The 22,535-nt window shown below is 42.3% G+C and overlaps 1 protein-coding gene and 1 pseudogene across 5 annotated transcripts in view; one reads left to right on the top strand and one right to left on the bottom strand.

Moving 5' to 3' along the window:
- Positions 1-18,168, bottom strand: part of Ptpn12 (protein tyrosine phosphatase non-receptor type 12) — a 72,257-nt gene extending 54,089 nt beyond the window's left edge. Inside the window, exon 1 of one of the 5 annotated variants that reach the window (XM_021163661.3) lies at positions 18,005-18,168. In XM_021163661.3, coding sequence (XP_021019320.1) covers positions 18,005-18,103 — 99 coding nt within the window. In that variant the 5' untranslated portion in view covers positions 18,104-18,168. Of the gene's footprint in view, positions 1-15,325; positions 15,571-17,383; positions 17,591-18,004 lie in introns of those variants that run through there. The other 4 variants (XM_029477245.2, XM_029477243.2, XM_085836464.1 and 1 more) reach the window with 4 other exon arrangements.
- On the top strand, positions 9,188-10,658 carry LOC110294067 (NADH dehydrogenase [ubiquinone] 1 beta subcomplex subunit 3 pseudogene; annotated as a pseudogene).
- Positions 18,169-22,535: the final 4,367 nt, after the last annotated feature.

The raw sequence follows: 22,535 nt of genomic DNA, 5'->3' as shown, positions 1-22,535 counted from the left end.
GACAATGCCAGTGTCTTCTATGCATTCAGTAAATCAATCTCTCTCTCTGTCTCTGTCTCTCTCTAACTCAGAAATCCGTCTGCCTCTGCCTCCCAAGTGCTGGGAATAAAGGTGTGCGCCACCACCGCCCGGCGCATCACAGGTGTTGATATTCACATTTAGAACACCACAGCTAATGAACTGACATCAATAAAATGCTATTTAAAATTTCATCTTTGTTGTTTAATGATACTGATTTGAAACTGATAAAAAAAAATGGAGTAGTCTGACTTAAGTAATAACAAATTTGCCCTTCCATCCAAATACTAACCAGGCCTGAGCCGACATAGCTTCTAAGAGCTGGGAGATAGAGTGCATCCAGGGTGGCAAGGCCACAGTCATCTTGTCTTAAATAACGTATGTGAAGTTCTAAAATTCATCTCTTTATTACCAACAATCTCACAAGGCAAAACTTCCATTTTAATTTCAGCTTCTTAAAAAAAAAATACTGTTGCCTTGGGGCAAACTCATACTTTCCAACTGGGGATACAGTTCGCTGGTAGAGTGCTTTTCTAACATCAGGAGGCCCAAGGTTCAATTCCTCGCAGCGTGCAAATAAAACCTCATCCTGTTTCCTCTGGCTTGCTACTCAGGCTCCTTCCGGTTCCTCTCTTAATCTTTCCACCAGCTCCTAGTAGCCTTCTGTTTCCCAAATATGTTCATCTGTTCTCTCCGAAGAACAGTTTTTCCTCAGCTTGTCAAGGACTCTGGCTCTCCAACAAACTCTGATCTTTTTAAGATGGTAGCACTGTAGTCATGTGTCAAACAAGGGGTCAGAATACTTATGTATAAAAAAACTTGCCAAAGAATCAAGGGTGATCCAAACTATAATCACACTCAGAGTCATGGCTAAAGGATACAAAACAAAAGCAGCAAAAAGAAAAAGCGTGTGAAATAAAGCTCTGAAGTACAAGTTTCCCCTAATTCTCTCACAGTGAAATGAAAGGACCCAAGAATCCCTGAAGCAAGTTGTCTACACTAGAGAGATGGTGCCCAGGGTTCACTGCCTGGCCACATAGGCATTCTTAAGTAGTGCACTCCAACCATCTAAACTCCTACATGGAAGAAAGGTGATCATAAGCCATATTGCTTGAACAATCGAGAGACACAATTGAACCCCAATTTGAGAATAGAACCACTCGTGACAAGGGAACCCTTCTACAGGTCCAAGTTCCCAGACATCAGCCAAGGCTCAGCGGTATAAAGGAGGTCTCCCTAAGATGAGCAACCCCATCTTATTTATGTTTCCTTAATTATCATGCCATGTGCCTGGGTTTTCACTAGAGCAGTGGTTCTCAACCTTCCTAATGCTGCAATACAGTTCCTCATGCTGTGGTGACCCCCAACCATAAAATTATTTTTTTGAGACAGGGTTTCTCAGTGTATCCCTGGCTGTCCTGGAACTCATTTTGTAGACCAGGCTGGCCTTGAACTCAGAAATCTGTCTGCCTCTGCCTCCCAAGTGCTGGGATTAAAGGTGTGTGCCACCACGGCCCAGGTGTTTTGATCTTTAGGAGATTTTTTTTTTTTGGACAGTAAATATTTTATCTTAAAAGAACTGCTTATGTTTGCCTCACAGATGTGTTCTTAAACTTTTAAATTTGCCTTTGTTTACTTTTTGTGTATGTGCACCATCTTCACCATGTGAAGTTAGAGAACAGATGTTTATGCCTTACCTATCGAAGGCCAAATGGAAGAAGATTTATTTATGATTTCAGAATACCAGGTAAACAAGGAGAAAATAAAATAAAATGCTAAAAAACAAAACAAATAAACCAATTTCTTACTAAGTTGCAAACACAACTTAAAGTCAAGTCCAGAGCCCAGACAGGCCTTGAAAATGGTTATTTTTCTCCCTCAGACTCCCAAACAACTGGGATTACAGGCTAAGCTAACACTTTTATTTCACTTATACTTAACAGGTAGAAGTTCTCATATACATACTAGCACAAAATCTACATAGGTGTATACTCTTATATGTTTGAGTACATACAAATAAAATAATATTGACAGTGACAGAAGAACTAAGAGGCTCATGTGTTTCAACACTTGACTCTCAGTTGGTGGTGCTGTTTGGGAGGTGATGGGACTTTTAGGAGGTGGAGCCCTTGTGGAGAAGGCATGCCACTGAAGCTTAGCCTTTGAGGGTTATAGTGCCACTCTGAGTTCCTATGTACAGGAGGCACCACCTTCTACTTCCCAGGTACTTAGCTGGGATGTAATCCCTGATCCTGCTGCCAAGTCCTCCCCACTACTACAGACATCTAATCTCTGCATCCAGAGTTCAAAATAAGTTTTTCCTTAAATTGTTGTTGTTCATGGCATTTTATCATAGGCATGCGAGTGCGCACGCGCGCATGTGTGTGTGTGACTAGACAACAAAAACCATAACAAACTAATACTAGTGTTAACTTACCTAAAAATATGAAAATTGCATTGGATTAGCTGAAAATATACATTACAAGTTCTAAGGCAATTACCTTAAAAGGTGAAAAAGTACAAATGATAAAAAGAGAAAATATTACTAATATAATGTGCTCAGTGAAAAGCCAAAAGGCAAAAAAAGTGAGATAAAATGAACAAGGGAAACAATAAAACATAACATATGTAGCAGACATTGAATTTCAGTAGTATAAATCATCAATTAAAAGACAGATTCTGAGAGTGGATAAGAAACAACATAATTGCCGGGTGGTGGTGGCGGCGCACGCCTTTAATCCCAGCACTTGGGAGGCAGAGGCAGGTGGATTTCTGAGTTCGAGGCCAGCCTGGTCTACAAAGTGAGTTCCAGGACAGCCAGGGCTATACAGAGAAACCCTGTCTCGAAAAAACCAAAAAAAAAAAAAAAAAAAAAAAAAAAAGAAACAACATAATTAAAAAAGAAACAACACAATTATATATGTTTGGTTATAGAAACTCACTTTATTAAGAAGAAGGCATATACAGACTAAAAACAAATGGATAGTGGGACTGTGTGTAGTGACATACACTACAATCTCAGCACGCAGGAGAATAAGGAAGAAGAGAGTTCCAGGCTACTCTGGGCTATATATAGAGAGAGACCCTGAATCCACATGCCCACCGACAAAAACCTACCATTCTAAGATGAGTCAAGAAATGGCCATACTAATTCTGGACAGTGAACTGTACAAGTGGACTGATGAAGACTGAAGGGCTTATCAGAGAATACGAAAGGATTCTGTCAGTTCTCCAAGAACACATAACAATCTGCACACATCATCACAGCACATAAGGAAAACTGACAGAAACGGAAGGGGGATTGTTGGAGTCCACTTACTGCAGTTGGAGATGTCACCTATTTAATAGGATCAGGCAGATGAGGGGCAGAAAATCAGTAAGGACACAATTGAACTCAACACCACCATCAATCAACTAGATATAAATCACCTATAAATCACTTCATGAGCAACTGCAAAATACATGTTCCCTTCAAGCGCACAGGAACCCTGACCAAGACAGACCGTATAATGAGGCATAAATACAGGCCATAATAATATAAAACTTAACACATTTAGAAGAAAAGAAATTACATAGTGTATGCTATTAAACAGAAACAGGATCCAAATAGAAACCAGTAATAGAAATACTTGGAGATTAAAAACACATTTCTAGGGCTGGAGAGATGGCTCAGTGGTTAAGAGCACCGATTGCTCTTCCAGAGGTCCCGAGTTCAAATCCCAGCAACCACACGGTGGCTCACAACCACCCGTAATGAGATCTGACGCCCTCTTCAGGTGTGTCCGAAGAAAGCAATGGTGTACTCATATAAAATAAATAAATAAATAAAAATTAAGAAGATTAGAAAAAAAACCCACCACATTTCTAAATAACACATGTAGACTAGAGGTGTGGCCAGTGCTACCACTCAGTACCAGAACTTGCCTAGGAGATACACAGTCCTGGGTTCAATCTCTATCACCACACTAAGCAAATAATAGATATGCTAAATAAAAAAAACCTCATGAGAAAATTTAAAAGGATTTCGATCTGGTCAGGTGTCATAGCATATGCCTGTAATCCTAGCATGAGGGAGGCCTAGGTTGCTGTTCACTAATGCCACCCTTCCATAGAATAATATCATTTTTATATCCTAGCTTGGTATCTGTTAGACATTCTCTTTCATTTCTTTTCTGGTGCTAAACCAAATCCAGGGCTTCACGTAAGAGCTAAAGCCATATCCCAGAGGTTTCCTTCAAAATTAACAAGTAAAAAGTCTATTGCTTCAAAGGAAAACAAATGACACAGAGCCTTCAAGCCAACACTCAAAATGTTTATATCTCTCCCTCCCTCCCTCCCTCCCTCCCTCCCTCCCTCCCTCCCTCCCTCCCTCCCTCCCTCCCTCCCTCCCTCTGTCCCTCTCTCTCTCCCTCTTCAGGGAGGTAGCAATAGTACTACAAATGACTATTTGATATTACAAATAAAATCTATCAACATTTAGAAGTTGGAGGGAATTCAATGAACTAATATTTTCCCAGTAGCAAATGTATAACATGTCAAAATTAGGCACAGTTTAAAGCAAATCCATTCAATATAAGACCAATGTTTAAAAGCCACACTATAAAGAGATTAATAACATATCCCTCTTTCTTTACTATCACTGTAAAACTAGATTTTCTTCATTTCCATTACTACATAATAGAGCATGGCTAAGAATTAGTTATCCTCTATGAACCCAAACATTAGAAATTTGCAAAATGATGTCACTTTTCTCATCATCAAGCTATTTACATAGGAAACACTATATATAGTCTTGGCTTATTTTGAAGTGAAGAGAAGATTTCTCAGTCCCAGTTTATTATGTTTCAATTTTTCTATTTTAAAATGAGCAAATATGGAAATCATTTAGTTTAAAAGGAAATGACTTTATCAATTTATGAAGTTACAATCATAGAAGTGTTACAGAATGTAATCATAGACTGTTATACAATGTTTTTGAGTTGGTAGATGATTCTCAAGATTCCATTTAGTTCTGAGCCTCTTAATTCAAAATATAAAGGTTTCATAGTAACTACTGGTATAAAATTAAGAGTTCAACAGGGAAAAAAGGTTCAGAGAGAAAATAAACTAAGAGTAAAGGCGGTACCCCAAGTTATTCACCTGGAGCAGGCAGCAGAGAAAGCCACAGATTGGAATGTACACACTGTTACTTTAAACAGAAAGAAACATCTGTTTTTTCTTTTCTTTTTGAGACAGGGTCCCATCATGTAGCTTGGAACTCACTATGTAGACCAGGCTAGTCTCAAACTCACAGACATCTGCCAAGTGCTAGGATTAAAGGCATGCACCACAAGGTCCACTTCTCTTTCTTTAACACATCATGAAGAATAACTGTGCACTACATTAAACTCCTGGGAAGTGCTGGGGATCTTAAAAGGTGGAGACTAGTAGGTGGTTATTGAGTTACTGGGGAAACACCCTCAAATGGGACTGTGGGGTAACTCCATTCCTCCCATGTTCTGGCCATGAAGATAGCTGTCCGTTCTGAAACACTCTCCACCATGATGTTACATATCCAAAAGCAACTTGACCAACTATCGTGAACTGGAGCCTCTGACAGTGTAGGCCAGATACAACTTTTTGCCCAGCCTGATAGCACAGGCCTATAATCCAAGATCACACCCAAGTTCAAGGGCAGTACAAGCAGCACTCCATAACACAGACAAAAAGTATGCTGGAGAGAAAGCTCAGCAGTTAGAACTTGCTGCTCTTGCAGAGGACATGGGTTCATTTCCCAGTACTAACATGGCAGGTCACAATCCTCTAGTTCTAACCTCTGAGGGCTCTCTAGGCATACACATACCATGGTACATATACATAAATTTAAGCAAACACTCATATATATAAAATAAGAAAGTTTTAAAGAGCTAGAACAATAGTAACAGCTCAGCAACATGTACTGCAAAAACAAGTACCATTTTTCTCTTTTAATAAAGAGGTGACTACCTCACATACCTGTTCCAGTAATGGAAAGGTGGCTAACAAGGGGTGAAACCGTCAAATTGTTTTTTCGAGTTTGGTTTTTAAAAAGATCATGTATTATACTATACACTAATATGGGCTGCCTTCTTAGTAAAACATCCCTCCCTTTCTCTTCAGAAGTTTCTTTCATCCACATATGAATAAGTTCTCACCTTGACCAACCTCTCACACTTAAACAGAACCCGCCTCACTGCCGAGTATATTCTCAGCAACCTGGATGTGAGATAAGAAAGTTCTAGGCGTGCTGAGCTCTTTCCTTAAGCTCAGAACAGATCAGTTAATGTAAGGTGTAGAAACGGGCAGAGCAGAGGAGTCCAGAGAAGTAAAGCCAAGTAAGAAGCATCTGTCAGATAGACGTGGAGACCACAGCAGCACTGACATGCCCAGTCAGCTGGGTAATGATTTTCCCCTTACGGTCTTAACCCAGTTTGAGGGGTAGGCTATTAACATCAAATAAAGGTTTTTGTAAAAATTTCAAGATATTTATGCTCCACTTGGGGAGGCTTTATCAATGTTTTGTAACTAATATGAGCAAATATTAGCCTATGCAGCACAATGTCAAAGGAAAACTTCTGTTTTCTTTTGGTAACTCTGGTTACGCCCAGCCTGTCTCCTTTCAAGATTCATCACAAGTACCTTAACGTCTAGATTCAGAACTCCTTTACACTAGACTCTATGACTCCGGAAGTGAAGCCATCCTACCTAAGGTAGGGAGAAAGGCCCTAGCACGGCTCCTCACAGCTCTGTAGCACAGGCTCTATGAATGCCTTTCTGTCTCACTGTGCTTCGCAGCACAAATGCAATCTTAAACCTACCCACACTAATAACAAACACTTTCAAATGCAGTTTCTTTGAGCATGTGAATGTGCATGTGTATGTGGGTGAATGTGGTTGCTTCCTATCTATTTTCTTGACAGAGGAGGGCCTCTCACAGAACCTGAAGCTCACTGATCTGGTTAGAATGGCTGAGCTCCTGGGATCTTCTGCTTCTCCCTCTCTAGTACTGAGATTACTTAGTGCACCACTATGCCTGGATTTTTTTCATAGGTGCCAGAGAGCTAAATTCAGGTTCTACTTACATGCCAATGGAGTCATCTCCCCAGCCTTCAAATACAATTTCTAAACAGACACTTGTGTGAGTGCGTGTTTGTGTGAATGTATACCACATGTGGTGGGCATGCCGACAGAGGTCTGAAGAGAGCACTGACTCCTCTGGAGCTGGAGTTAGAGCAACTATGAACCATCCTGTGTGGGCACTGACTGGGAACTGAATTCAGGCCCTTAAGTGTTTTAACCACCAAGCCATCTTTCTAGTCCCTCAGATGTAATTTTAAAATGAGTTATTTTTTAACATATCTGACAGAAGCAATGAAAAACACTAAGCTTGTAGTAGGGTATTTGTGTTTGCTAGTTTTTATGTCAACTTGACACAAGGTAGAATCATTTTGGACTTACCTAACCTAAATTAAGAAAATGTCCCAACTGATTGGTCTGTGGGTGAAGTCTGTAGTGTATTTCCTTAATTAGCAATTAATGTGGGAAGGCCAGCCTGCTATGGGTATAGCTACCCCTGGGCTGGTGGTCCTGGGTGATATAAAAAAGATTAAGCAAGTCACAGTGAATAAGCCAGTTAGCAGCACTCCCCTTTGGCCTCTGCATCATTTCCTGCCTTGAGGCTCCTGCCCTGCCTGAGTTCCTGACCTGACTTCCCTGGATGACAGATTACAAACTGTAAAATGAAATCAACCCTTTCCTTCCCAGGTTACTTCTGCTTGTGACAGTGCTTCATCACAATACTAGAAACTCTTAACTAAAATAGGGGTATAACCCAACAGTAGATCAAGGGTTTATCATGCAAGGCCCTTAGAGGAATTCTCAGTGTCAAAAGGAAAAGAAAGAAAGAAAGAGCAAAAACCAAGTTTTTTGATTACTTTGCTTTCTTACAGTGTTAGAAGGGAACCAACCCTAAGGCTTCACACATGCTACCCAAGTACTCTCCTACTTGACTCAATTTCCAAACCTGCAAATAAGAAAACATCAGCTGAACCAAGTGGGCAGAGAGAGAAAGCAGGACTTCATGCATCAGTAAAATCACTAGCTTCAAGAACTCTACTGAACTGAGTAGTGGTGCGTGCCTGTAATCCCATACTCAGAATGCCAAGGCAAGGTATCCTAAGTTCCAGGCCAGCCTGTGCTACATAGCTGCTACATGAAATGTGAGTAATATTCAGCCCCAAAGCCCTTGGTAACAGGATCTCCGCCTCACAAGCCCCAGGAAAAGCTTGTGAAAGCAACTGCCGCGTGTTTGTCCCATCTACTGCGAGCTAGCAACACAACACACACGGACCACCTAACACCCGGAAACAAGAGTTTGTGTGGTTTCAGAAGAGAGAACTGTCAGTGAGTAGTTACATAAATCTAAACACTTTAGCCACTACAAGAATATGAAATCTGTTGAAGGAATCCAACCTCTTTATGGAAGAGTGGTGGTTCAGAAGCATATCGCTTTGCTTATTTTAGCACATTTTCCACTCAAATCTAATCAAAGGCCCTTTTCCTATATAGTACTAACATTCAGTTCTACAGGGGAGAACATGTGCTTCTAGATCAACTACACTAATATACTTATCCCAGAAAGTGGGAGTTAAGTACATGTCCCCTTCTACACTTTAGGTAAAGATTCTAAGTTTTTAATTGTCATGGTATGGTGGTGAAAATTTGTAGTTCCAGCACTGAAGAGGCTGAGACAGGACTACTGCAAGTTTGAGGACAGTTTAGGCTACATTGCTTATTTATTTTTAAGTTAAGGTCTCTGCATGTAGTCCTGGCTGTCCTAAAGCCTGTGTAGACCAGATAAGGGTGAAGAGAGATAATAAAAATGAGTCATGTATCAGTGGCACACGCCTTTGATCCCAGTGCTTGAGAGGCAAAGAAAGGCAGGCCAGCCTGGTCTACAGAGTAATATAGTCAAAATAGCAACAAACAAACGAACAAAAACCAAAGAAAACAACATGCTTCCATGATTTTTCCAATGCATCCTATAAAGATGTATTAAAAGAAAGAAGGAAGAGATTAAATGCCTCTCACTAGTATGGTTCCCTTTGGCCTAAAGATACTTTCACGTATGTTAGGAAAGTGAGAACAATCCATGGAATGGACTGAAGGAGACGAGACACTGGAAGACTGCAAGAACTGCTTTGTAATTACATGTCAAACATCCACCAGTTCACAAGAAACCACAGTGACAATTATCTAGATTTTACTTATTAAATCCAGAAGCAGAAGTTGAAATTGGGTACTTTATTAACACAACACCTGTAACAGTACATGATTTATGGGGTGTGCCCCACCTAGATGAACCCCAAATCTCTAAGCATACTGAGCAGCACGCACAGAATCAAATTACGCAGAAGAAAGTGCAAATAACAAAGCATCCTTATTTAAAGGTTTTACTTCAGTCTGGCTTTTTTAAAAAGTAGAAAATGTTTACTCACCTATTTATGTGTATGTCAGTGGGTTCACATGTGAATATAGGTGCCCAAGGAGTTCAAGAGAGAACCCTTTGGAACTGAAGTTATTATAGGCAGATGTGAGCCACCAGATGTGGGTGCTGGGAACTGAACCTAGGTCATCTGCAAGAACAGTCTGAGCTAAGCTTTCCACATATATACTACATATGTATGCATGCCACAATGCTCAGTGGGGATCAGAGGATATGACAGTCAGTCCCCTCTCTCCTTCCTGCCTTCTCCCCAGGGACTGAACTCAGGTCCCAAGGTTAGCAGTAAAGTGCCTTAATTATTATTGACCAATCTGATTATTTATCACATTTTCTTTCTCAGTGATTACTAAAAGTACTGCCACATTTGTGAGACACACCTGTTTGTAGGAAAGGGGAAGAAATAGCTCTCATAGTAGTCTGAGACTACTATGGACTTTTTAGGCCTTTTGAAAAATTCACCTGATGAATAAATCTGTCTTAATAGCAGTAAACTTGCCTATAGTTTCTACATGCAACGGACCACAGCACTTACATTACAGTCAAGGCTTTGGGCCAGATCAAAAATTATATGCCTGCCTCTACTCTTAAGAGATTTTCAGATGAGGGAAATCAGAAATGTAAATGTTTATGAGATTAATGAAATGAGTGGTATAGAAACATAAACATGTTTAATGCATGAAAAGTTATATTCATCTGAATGTTAATGTCTTTTGCCTTTCAAAACCTTAAAACCGAACATCCGTTTCCGGTTGGCTCCGGCTGTAAGGTTGAATATTGAGTGTCCCGGGAGGTCAGATTGCTGTCAGACATCACTGCTGGACATGAACATGAACACGGACACGGACATGGCCATGGTAAAATGGAACTTCCAGATTACAGACAGTAGAAAATTGAAGGGACACCATTAGAAACGGTGCAGAAGAAGCTTGCTGCCCGAGGGCTGAGGGATCCATGGGCTCGCAATGAGGTTTGGAGATACATGGGCGGCTTTGCAGGCAACATCACCTTCCCAAGCGTAATAATAAAAGGATTCAAATGGGGGTTTGTTGTGTTTGTGGTAGCTTTGGGGGCTGAATATTTTCTGGATTCCCAGAATGGTGATAAGAAGCATCACTGAAGAGAGCGCCTTGTGACGTCTCTTTCATAAAAATAAGATTCTCTCACTGTAGCATTCTTGGCTGTATGTTTGTCCTTAAAAGAATATTAGTATGGTTTAATAGAGTAAGAAAAACTTTAAAAGAAAAACAAAACAACAACAACAACAAAAAACCCGTAAAACCTTTTGTTTCCCTCCCTCCCTCTCTCTCTTTGAGGCAGGGTTTCTCTGTGTAGCCCTGGCTGTCTTGAACGCCCTTTGTAGAACAGGCTGGCCTCCAACACAGAGATCCAACTGCCTCTGCCTCCTGAGTGCTGAGATTAAATAGAAGGTGTGACTTAACCACTGCTTGGCCTTCAAAACTAGATGTCAAACACTGAAAAAACAAAAATAAAAAAAAAAAACCCAGCAATATTCTAATAAATGTATTAATCATTCTAGGAAATAAGCACATTAAGTTAATTCTCAGCACACTGTCTCAAAAATCTGGAAAACTAGAAGGTTGTCTGCCCCCTTGTGAAATCTAAAATTTTAGTATGCCTGTCTGAACACAAAAGAAGGGCAAAAAGCAATAACTAGATTAGCAACACTAAGCATGAAGATTAGCTCAATTTTAAGGACTAAAAAATATTTTCTATTACTAGCTTTCAAAAACTAGTTACATATACAAAATCCTGCAAGCTAAGCCAAAATACCATTTCATACCTGCAAGGATAACAATAATCAGAAAGACAGACATGAGAACATAGCAAAACTGTGATCCACATATATTCTATTATGTGGGGTGTTAAATATACAGTTCTGGAAGAGATTCAACCAACTAAACAATTCCAGTAATTCCGGTTTTAGTCTAAGAGAACTGAAAACATAGGGCCACACAAAGCCACACACCAACATTCACAGTAGCATTACTGTTCGTAGTGGCCAAAAGGGGAAACAATCAAATCCCCTCAACAGACTAATGAATAAATCAGATGCACTCTCCACATAACAGATTATATTTCAGTCATAAACAGAATAAGTACTATTAGCACATACTGCAACATGAATGAATCTTGAAAGCATGCCAGCCCAGTGTGGTGGCAGCGGGAGACTGAAGAAGCAAGAGGACAGCCATGCACCTGGCCTGCAGGGGCTATAGGACAATACCATTACTCAAACACCAGGTACTACACAACAATACCCTAACTCAGACACCAGAGCAAACAAACAAAAACAGGGTGGGGGCAGAGCACAAAGAAAATAAAACACGGGAACTCAGCTACAAATATTCCAATTCCACCTACACAGACTGTCCAGATCAGCAAGTCTCCAAAGGCAAAAGGTGGGTAGCTGACCGCTGTACTAAGAGGGGGAGTGACCTCAAACATACACAGGGGTTTCTTTTGGGGTGCTTAAGATGTTCCGCAATTGATTGTGGTAATGACCCTACAAAACTCTGTAGCTATACTAAAAACTAGTAAGCTATACATTTTGAAGATTTACTTATTTATTATATGTAAGTACACTGGAGCTGTCTTCAGACACTCCAGAAGAGGGAGTCAAATCCCGTTACAAATGGTTGTGAGCCACCATGTGGTTGCTGGGATTTGAACTCAGGACCTTCCGAAGAGCAGTCAGTGCTCTTAACCACTGAGCCATCTCTCTAGTCCAGCTATACATTTTGAATGAACTCAGTTGTAGGCAATTTTATCTCTGTAAAGCTATTATTAACTTTAAAAAAACCCTATAGGCCACAATATTGGATAAACAATATTTTATACTTCTTTTGTCTCTGAAGCTTAAGATCTCTGTAGACTTTCAGTATCTCTTTGTGTTTTCTAAAATTCTAAACACAAGCACCAAATCTGAAGATTTCGGGGTTTTACTTATTTGTACTTAAAAGAAAATAGATGCACAGATAATAAATAGTAGAAAAAAAAAACACTCTCAAAACTTGTCTTTTTTCAGATTCTACCATCTGGTTTCAAAATGTTAAGACTAGATGGAAGAAAACTATACCTACACATCACCTATTTTCTCTTCCAAGGACTGTAATCTGGCTTCCTTCTACACCCTAACCCCAAACTGCTTTGTCTAGATAGCAAACCTCCCACCAGTCAAACTGAGTGGGTGCTTTCTCAACTACACCCTGCCAGGCCTTCAAGCACTAGGACTTAGCTCTAGTGACAATTTCCTCCTTAGACATCCCTGGTTCCTGTCCCTCCACTCTGACCACACCTTCCCAGGAACAACCACAACACATTTTCTTTTTTTTTTTTTTTTTTTTTGGTTTTTTTCGAGACAGGGTTTCTCTGTGTAGCCCTGGCTGTCCTGGAACTCACTTTGTAGACCAGGCTGGCCTCGAACTCAGAAATCCACCTGCCTCTGCCTCCCGAGTGCTGGGATTAAAGGCGTGCGCCACCACCGCCCGGCCACAACACATTTTCAAGGCCTATCCTATTTAAGATAATGCTAGTCTGAATCAGCTTAGTCACTTGGGATGCTCAATTACCTCCTACAAACTCATGACTGCTACCTATATGAGCTCCAGACTTGTACTGGACACTTCAGGGGCATTTAACATGTCTGAAATTAAATTCATCTTCTTTTCTGAAACGGTCTCCTACAATCTTACTTGATCAGCTCTCCTTGTTTCTTTTCTTACTCCTCCACCCACTGTACTAAATGGTACCTAGTGAATCATTAAGACTCCTCTCCCTTTTCTTTTTCTTTCTCCTTTTCCCAGGCTAGTTTTCAACTCAGTATCCTACCTTCTGAGCTCTGGGACCATGAGTGTGCACACCCACCCTGCTTGAGGCTGGCTAACCCTCATCAAATAGGTCGTGTATACTCCTAGTTTCCTTGACTTAATTCAGATAAAGCCCTTTCTGCCAAACAAATACCTTTCTTAAGACATTCCACTGCCTGCCCTCCAGAGGTTCATAGTATCTTTCAGTTTCTCCACCAGAACATATCTGAATAAGATAAGGCTCACAGTAATCTTAAAAACCAGGCTCAGAAGGTAGGGTGTGAGGAAGGGAAGAGAAGACCACAAGAATGTTAAACAAGCATATTTGCTATTCTCAATAACCTCACTTTTCCCTGTGACCCTGAAAGGTATTTCCAACCTGTAGCTTCCACATGCACAACAGGGTAAGGAAGAATGTGGCCCAACACCAAACTGTAAACTCATTTAAAACATAATGAGATTTTCCTGGTTTGGTTTTGTTAACTCAACCACATGGTTTTCCAATGAGAATTTATAGATGACAACTTGGTGTTGCAATGTCAGAAGGTTGGGCAAGCCAGCTAGGAATCAGTATACAGTGATCATTATGGCCCTACAGAATATTAACTGTTAAACATTGGTAAGCTCCTTCACAAAGTGGACTCACCACCACCCTCTCCTCACAGTCCAAAACCTACCTGTCTCAGGCATCACCTTTTCTCTGCATTATATACTGGTTCTCTGGTCCTCAATACATGGTTCCAGGCTGCCTCTCTCCTCAGTCAACCTCAGGCAACGGGTATGAAATAAAACCTAACTTCTGAGGGCTCAAAAGTTGTTTCAGACTCTATTAAGGGCATTGGCTAGTCTAGAGGATCTGGGGTTCCATTCCCAGTACCCAATGACAACTCACAATTATAACTCCAGTTCCAGGGAACTGACACCATCTTCTGGACATCAGACATGCATGTGGTACAATGACATACATGTAGGCAAAATAGCCATACACATAAATGAAAATAAAAGACAAAACCCAATTGTGAAATACTGATGTGTACCATGATCTCAGTCTGAAAGCTGAGAGTAAAGACCAAGATCCAGACCTGTCATAAATTAGTTCATTTTATTAGCAAAATTAGCATGTCAAGTACAATGTGCCTGGCCACAAAACCTTGGTGCCTAGGTTTCTCCTTTTGAGGGAACAGGTACAACAGGCCAAGGCCAAGAATAATAAGCTCTAGTTAACTCCTTCTTTCCTACTTCCCCCTGTCCATCTTTAGGATAGGGTCGCAGCTCTCACATAAGCTAGGCTTGTCTCAATCTCATAATCTCCCTGCCTCTCCTCCTGTCTGCTGGAATTACATGAAAAGACTACCACATGCCTATGGAGGCAGACAATCATCTATCATTAATAGTAACCAAGAAATTCGTGTCACGAATAGTGACAAATTATTCTAGCCTCTGAGTTACGGTAGAGGCAAGAGGATCCAGAGTACTAGGTGAGCTTAATATGCATAGCATGTTCAAGGCTGGCCTAGGCTGTATGAGATCCAGACTCAAAAAGACAAAATCCAAAGCAAACAAGATACAATTTCTAAACCACTAAATAAAAATCAAGATAATTATATATATATATACATATATATGCACACACACACACACACACACCTATACATTACTGACTATTGTATAAAGTAACTTTTTAAAGTTGTAAGCATATGTTTTGTATCCTCTGACTATGTACTTCTTGTAAAAATATATTAGGAATAAACAATGCAGAGGCTTTATTCATGTCAATCAAAGTATATAAAAGTACAATAGAACAAATAATGAAATACAAGCAAATAGTTTAACTATAATAGTCACATTGTGACATGCTTAAGTTATTCCTAAAAAGTAGCTGTAATAAAAGACACCAAAATCTAAGCTTAAAAAAAAACAAAAGACAAGAACATAACACAGGTATGGCAGCTCATACCTTTCATCCCTGCCAGTACTAGGGAGGCGGAGACAGGGCTGGCACCAGTTCAAGGACAGCCTGGGTCCTGAGTGAGTTCAGCTCCCTGCCCCTCAGAAACAAAACAAACAGAAACTTCTAACTACTTACAAAGGCAAATATATGTACTATATTGTGACATAGACTTATCACAAACATAGATATAGGGAGAATGGGAGTAGCTCCATCCTTAAAATAGGGCCACAGTATGGATGCCCAATCCAATTACCCAAATATAAAGCATTATAATTATATCATTACGGTTAATAATTATATTCTATAATTTGCAATTTTGAAACTATTACTTTATAATGAAATAGTTATAATAGTGATATTACCTTTTAAGACTCAGTTCTACAATGTTAAGGTTTTAAAATGGATTTTTAAATCCACTTCAGAATTTAATAACAAAAGTTAGAATTTATGTGCTCATCTTTGATTCTCTTTCCATGACAGAGGACAGTTCTTTCCAGCCTTCTAGTCAAGGGAAAAAAGCAGGGGCAACTGCCAAAAATCATAATTATAGCTACTGCTTATCAAGTCAGGAAATTAAAAAAGCAAGCCCCATAAAAGAATAGCCTTAGTCATCAAATCTCTCATGTAGAACTACCTAGCTATACTTTGATATTATGGAAGAATGGGAACACATTTGGTCCTTGGACATGACATCTCCAATAGGAATCCCTGACTCATCCCCAAAGCATGAATCCCCAAGACTAGATCCCCTGTCCAAAAGTGCAGGGACTGGGCACCTGTCCAGATGGCCTGCACTAACAATGATCCTTGACAGAGTATGTCCAGGACAGCAAGATGGCAAGCATGTGACCAACAGCCAGGGCCACACGGCCCCTTCTATGACCAGGAAAGACCGAAAGCCACTAGTTCTACACACCCTCAATGAACTGTTTTCTTCTACATTTACTACAGAGTAGTAAAAAGAGGACTCTTTCCAATGTTTGCAAATGATATCATTCAACAGATACTAACCATCAAAATTCGATGGTAAGAAGAGAAGTACTTTTTCCAAAATATCATCTAAATATCAGAAAATGTTTAAAATAAGGAATAACTGGACTTTGATCTACATTTTCAGTCCTCACTGTATCTTGTTCCTACTTTCTATTTTTATAAAACTGCAAGGTGGAAGTCACAAAATCTCACAATACTACTAATACTGTGCAAGGCTTAACAGTCTACTTTTCAAGCCATTAACAATTTTAACACTAAACTTTTACTAGACAGAAATCTCTTTAAAATGTGAACACCCACTTCAGTACTAAAAATCACTTCATTTGCACTTTAAATAAAAACTAGCAAATGTTTCGTAGCCACTCATTTTTATAGACCTCAACTGCATATGGCTTTTCATAACCAAATTTCAGATGAACTGATTATTCTTAGAGGTGCACCTTGTCCAGAGCAAAATTTTCCCTAGTTCATTTGCTATTCCCAGCCCCCGCTAAAGAGCGAAGGACTTCCCAAAGTCCCATTTCCTTTTCCATTCCCCAGACCTCCAGGGTTTACAACGCCCCAGTCTTGCGCAACATCCGTAGGAGCAGCAGCCGCAACCACCGCCTCCAAAGCCGGGAAACAACCCTAGAGGGAACATTGTCCAACAGAAAAATAAAAGGAGCGAGGAGGGGGGTAATGTAGGAAGTCAGCTTCTGGTCCCACGCCTTCGGAATTGATACCCTCCCTCCAATTATGCACCTAGAGAAATTTCACATACTAGACTTTTAACCCTCACCTCCACTCACTCAAGCCTGCCTACACAAGCAGAGGGCGGAAAGGGGGGTGGCGGAAAAGGGGGGACGGGAAGGTTATCTCTCAGGGCTTCAGCCCATATAGTCGCCTCCACCCTACCAGGACTATTGTTCCCAGCTTCCCCACCCCCACCCCGGATAGGAAGTGATAGTCACATCCCCTCCGGCTTCGGCAATATCCCCTCAAGTCCGGAGTGAGCTTCCTTCAGGATAACCCCCCATCCACACTGACACCCCCCCACCTTTCAATCTAAAGTCACACTGGTCTCACAGCCACCTCAAACCTGGGTCTCAGGACGAAAAGAAACCTGACCAGATAAATGGAGATCAGGTAAACCAAGAGATTCCTTATGGTCAAGCCTCTGGCAAGCGATGAGCTAATAACTGTGAACCCAGACACGGAGTCGTCCTGCCGTCCACTCGGACCAAGGCCGGCATCCGTACAGGGACCCAGCGAGTTAATGCTCTACACCCTCGCTCTCCGGCAGCCTCAAGCCGCTCCGCTGGCCGCAGCCAGACAGCTTGCCTCGACCCTCCCCGGAGGGGCAGGCGGGGAAGGCAGGCGTGGGAAGGCGAGCCCGCACTCCAGCCGCCGCCGCCCGGCCGCGGAGACAATAGGTAGTCGCGGGCGGCGGGGCCGGAGCGGGCTGGGCCCGGCGGCCGCTCCCTGCGCTCCCCGGCCGGCTGGGCGGGCGCTGCACGGGCCGCGGAAAAGAGAGGCTGAGGGGCGGGGGTGACCTCGCCTCCCGCAAGCTCGCCGACGGCGCTCGCGGCTGGGCGCGCGCCCAGCGCCTGTCCTCGCACCGCACACAAAGCGCTGGCAGCCCCGACCGGCCCGGAGAGGCGAGGGGAGCTCGGCGGCTGGCGACACGAGGCGCCGGCGAGTACGGACACTCACCATGAAGTCCCGGGCGAAGTTGTCCTCCCCATTGTGGTCCGGACTCTTCATGGCCTGGACCCTCTGGATGAACCTCCTCAGGATCTCCACTTGCTCCATCCTCCCGCGTCCCCCCCGCCGCCCGCCCGCGCGCCGCAGCGCCCGCTCCGTCTTCCCCAGCTCGCTCCGGCCCGCCCTCCCTCCCTCCCCGCCGCGCCAGGCGGCTGCGGCTGCGGCGGCACCGGCCGGGCTCCACGCGCAACTTAAAGAGCGGCGTCGCTTTCCCCTACTACGAGGCGAGCCGCGGGCTAGCGCCGGCCCCAACCCCCAGCTTGCCCCATCCTCCTTCCCCGCCCTCCTCAGTCCGAGACGCCGCCGCCTCAGGAACACGGCTCTCAGTTCGCCCTGCCCCCTTCCCGGTTCTGCCTCCCCCCCCACCCCCCACCAGCAGCCGCAGCCGCCTCTCCCCACGGGCGCGCCCCCGCCGCCACCCAGACGCGCGGGCTCGTACGGCGGCCCCGCCCCGAGAGCGAAGACCCAGCCGCCCCCGCACGCCCGCCCGGGCCCGCCCCCGCCTGCTCTGAGTGGCTGGAAGCCGCTTCCGGGGCGTGGCCCTCTCCTAGGGCGCTCGCCGCTCGCTGCGGTGAGGCTGGCTTCTGGTGGACGTCCTACGTCTGGAAGCCGGGCCAAGCCCAGTGGGTCAGACAGTAAACTTCAGATGGGGCTTGCGGCCTCCGGGTTTGGCGGGGAGGGAAAGCTGATTCCCAAAGTGCTTCAGCGCTACCGCCGGCCGCGGGCTGGGACTACAAGACCCGCCTGCTGGAGTGCCCGGAGCAGGGTGGGACGGAGGTATGCTGGGAACTGTAGTAGAGACTTCACCTTCGCTGCCCGTGGGTGCTCTTCTTAGGAATGCCTTGGTGAGGGTCACCCAAGGCTTTGGCACTTTGGCTAGGAGAAGCCAATAGTTTCTAGAGTGAAAGGGCTTACCCTTCGCAATCTTTCTAATCCCAGTGAGGGAAAGCTTTTAATTCGGAGTGCATCCTTCTCATTGCACCCTTTTTTGCCAAGAGGAAGACAATATAGCTTCCTACCTTTGAATTCTCACGGTTTCAGAATTGAATGGGTGACATTCTTTCGTAGAAGAGAATTTGTGACGCTTAGCAGACAGAGAACGTGCTGATGCAATCTGTCCTTTCATAAATAGAAATGATTTGTCCAAAGTTCACCCCCCACAACATATTCATGTGGAGTCAGAACTAGAACGCAAGTTCTTTTACTTTGACTCTAACAACGTTCACTGCTTCTCGAAAGAACGAGACTTTGTAGTAGTACTGTTGCACAACTGAGGGATTCGATCCATGGACTGACTTTGGTCACCTACACCCACAAACAAAAAACATGTTTTCACAGAACAGGCTGCTAGAAAATATGCTTAAGATAGGATATATCAACGCAGGAAACATTTCCTAAACCGATATTTGGCCGCACTGTGAAATTTAATTAAAAAGAAAATCAAAGACAACAAATGTGAGTAGCAATATACAATTATACTTTAAAATAAAATACAGGAAAAAATGCATCTGATATGTAACAACTCACTTCTCTCAAAGCATTTCAAGAGATGCTTTCCATACTAAAACTTTTGAAAGGAGTCTGTAGTTATTTAACGCACTACACAGGCTAAATTTCACTGAATGTAAGCAAAAGATTCAGGCTTGATGGGGACAAATAGGTAAATGGCAGAAATGCTTTCACTTTTATTTATGTCTCTATATTTTGGGTTCTCTGAGCCAGGGTCTCACTCAGTAACCCAGGCTGGCATGGCGGTCTTCCTGCCTCAGCCTCACAAGTGCTGGGAGCACAGACATGGGCCACAATGATCACCTACACTTTTGATATAGCCAAAGAATGTAAAAACCAGTTAGTGATTAGCAAACAGTATACGTGTGTGCCCTTTTATACCAACTATTGGCAGTCTCATGGGTAACAGGCTGGGTCTGATTTGCCCTAGTATTTTGTAGGCCATATTTTTTTCCATATGATCTATTTTATGTATATGAGTACATAAAATAAATATTTAAAAAATTTATGTATATGAGTACATAAAATAAATACATATTTTTTTAAAAAGATTTATTTTATGTATATGAGTACACTGTCTCTGTCTTCAGACACACCAGAAGATGGCATCAGATTCTATTACAGATGGTTGTGAGCCACCATGTGGTTGCTGGGAATTGAACTCAGGACCTCTGGAGGAGCAGCCAGTGCCCTTAACCACTGAGCCATCCCCAGTCTCTTACAATTATACAAATTATACAAAATAATGAATTTGATTATGGTATCTCACACATGCATGCCAACCCTTTGTTCATATTCATCTTCCCATAGTTTTTCTTGGCCACCCTTTTACCCTTCCCCCTCCCAGGTTTCCCTCTTCTAAATATATTTGGGAGACCATCAAATGGCTCAGTGCTTTCTGCCAAGCCTGGTGACCCGCTGGCTCCCCGCAAGAAGAGAACTTTTCTCATGTTGACCTCTATGCACCCACCTCCTCCCCTACACAAGTAAATGTATTTAAAAAAATTCTAGAACATCCTAAATATATTTGGGTCTTCTTTCCATCTACATGTCATTTGAGACACTCAAAATATGAAGGATTATGTGGTGTGTGTGTGTGTGTGTGTAATGCAAAAATGTTTTAGGAGAACTCTTTTACCTAAGAAGTATATAGCTTTAGAAGACCAAAAAAAACAAAAACAAAAACAAAAACAAACAAACAAACAAAAAGTTGTGAATGCCAAATGAGAGGTTAAGAGCAAGTGGTCTAATCATCATGGGAAGAGCATTCCAGAGCAAGCCGGGAGAGAACCAGTAGTCTCAGGACAATTAAGTTTGAACAGGAAGGAGAACACCCAGGCAAGAGAAGGGGTGAGACAAAGGTTGAGAGCAGCAGAGAGGAAGTCTAAATAGATGTTGTATACATACATGGCTCCACAGTAGACTGGTCTCCAGAAAGAGACCACTTAGGTATGGATTCATACTTGGTACTATGGACATGGGCAGCCACCAAAAGGTTCTGATGTTAGAAGTCCACTGAAATTGAGAAAAATATTAACCTGGCTTTTTAAAAAATAAGTTGTGAATTAATAGAGGGAAGATGAAATGAGAGCTACCAGGAAGCAGTGCATGGAGCAACAGAAACTGGCCCAGATGTCAAAGCTCAAGTACAAAGACCTAGATGGAAGGAGAGACTACAGAACCCAGCTGACATGGGATAAACAGGAAGGCTAGATAGAAAATGACGAAAGTTAGTTAGGGCTGGGGACATAGCTCAGTGTTAGACATCTGTATACCATCCATGAAACCCTGGGTTCACCTTAGTATCACACACAATTAAGGTAAGACAAAACTCACAACTTTCTATGAAACTATTTTTTAAAATAAAAACAATTTCTGTATTTTGACATGGAATTGTCCCAAATTTCTATTTGTTGCCAGGAAAATAAGGTACATTTAGGATATACTGTTTATGCTTTTGTTTAAAATTAAAATGAGTGTAAAATGTTTATATAATGAAATCATTTCTTTTTGAAGAGTACTTCAAAACCTATTGCCTGTGGCTGCCGCTAGAAGGGCCATGAGAACTTAAGACGATTTCCTTTTATTTTTTTTAAAAAAGATTGTATGTGTGTATGCGTGTGCGCGCAAGCACCTGAAATGTGTACAGGTTCGCTTAGATGTCAAGAGGGTGTCAGATTCTGTGGAGCTGGAGTTATAGGTGATCTTAGCTGCTTGCTGTGGGTGCTCAAGTCCCCTGGAAGAGTAGCAAGTGTTCTTCCCTGCTGAGTCATTTCTCTAATCCCGGATCTTAGTTTATAGTATGTGATTTGAGAGGCAAGGTCTCACTGTGAGCCAAAGCTGGCATCACACGCTCTGTAGGCAGAGTGGCCTCAAATTTATAGTCCCCCTGCCTCAGCCTCCCAAATTCTGGGATTATAAGTATGTAACAACACTATGACCAGGTCTATGTATCCTTTTGTATTTTGAATACTTTTGCTATTCACATGTATTGATTTTTTTCCAACAAAATTAAATGTTATTGCAAGCAGTAGGGAGAACGGCAGTATCTTTTATGAAACAGGTAAAGAATAAGTAAAGGAGGTAGGCCTTCTTTGGGGGAAGCTGGTGTTTGGGTTTGTTTGTTTGTTTGTTTGTTTTTTGATATAAGGTCTCGTGTAGTTCCGGCAGACTTTAAACTTGATAAGCAGACAGAGTCAGTCATAAATTCCAGATCCTCCTGCCTACCTTTCAAGTACTGGGATGACAGTGTACGTTCCCATTGTCTGCTGGGTTTGTATAATGATAGATGGGAAGCTATGGAAAATATCATCACTTTCAAGACACTTGAAGTTTAGTGTCTTGACAATCCTCAGCTACAGCTGAGTGTTTGGGCACTCACATTATCACTCAACTCATTAATTCATATAAACTACCCAGTGACCTATGGCTTGGTATAGAAGGGTGACATGAGAATTGCTTCTCATAGGAA

The sequence above is a fragment of the Mus caroli genome, unplaced genomic scaffold (genome assembly GCF_978045245.1).
Source record: "Mus caroli unplaced genomic scaffold, Mus_caroli_1 scaffold_4, whole genome shotgun sequence".
In the NCBI taxonomy this organism is placed as follows: domain Eukaryota; kingdom Metazoa; phylum Chordata; class Mammalia; order Rodentia; family Muridae; genus Mus; species Mus caroli.
This window is presented reverse-complemented; position numbering and strand designations above follow the sequence as displayed.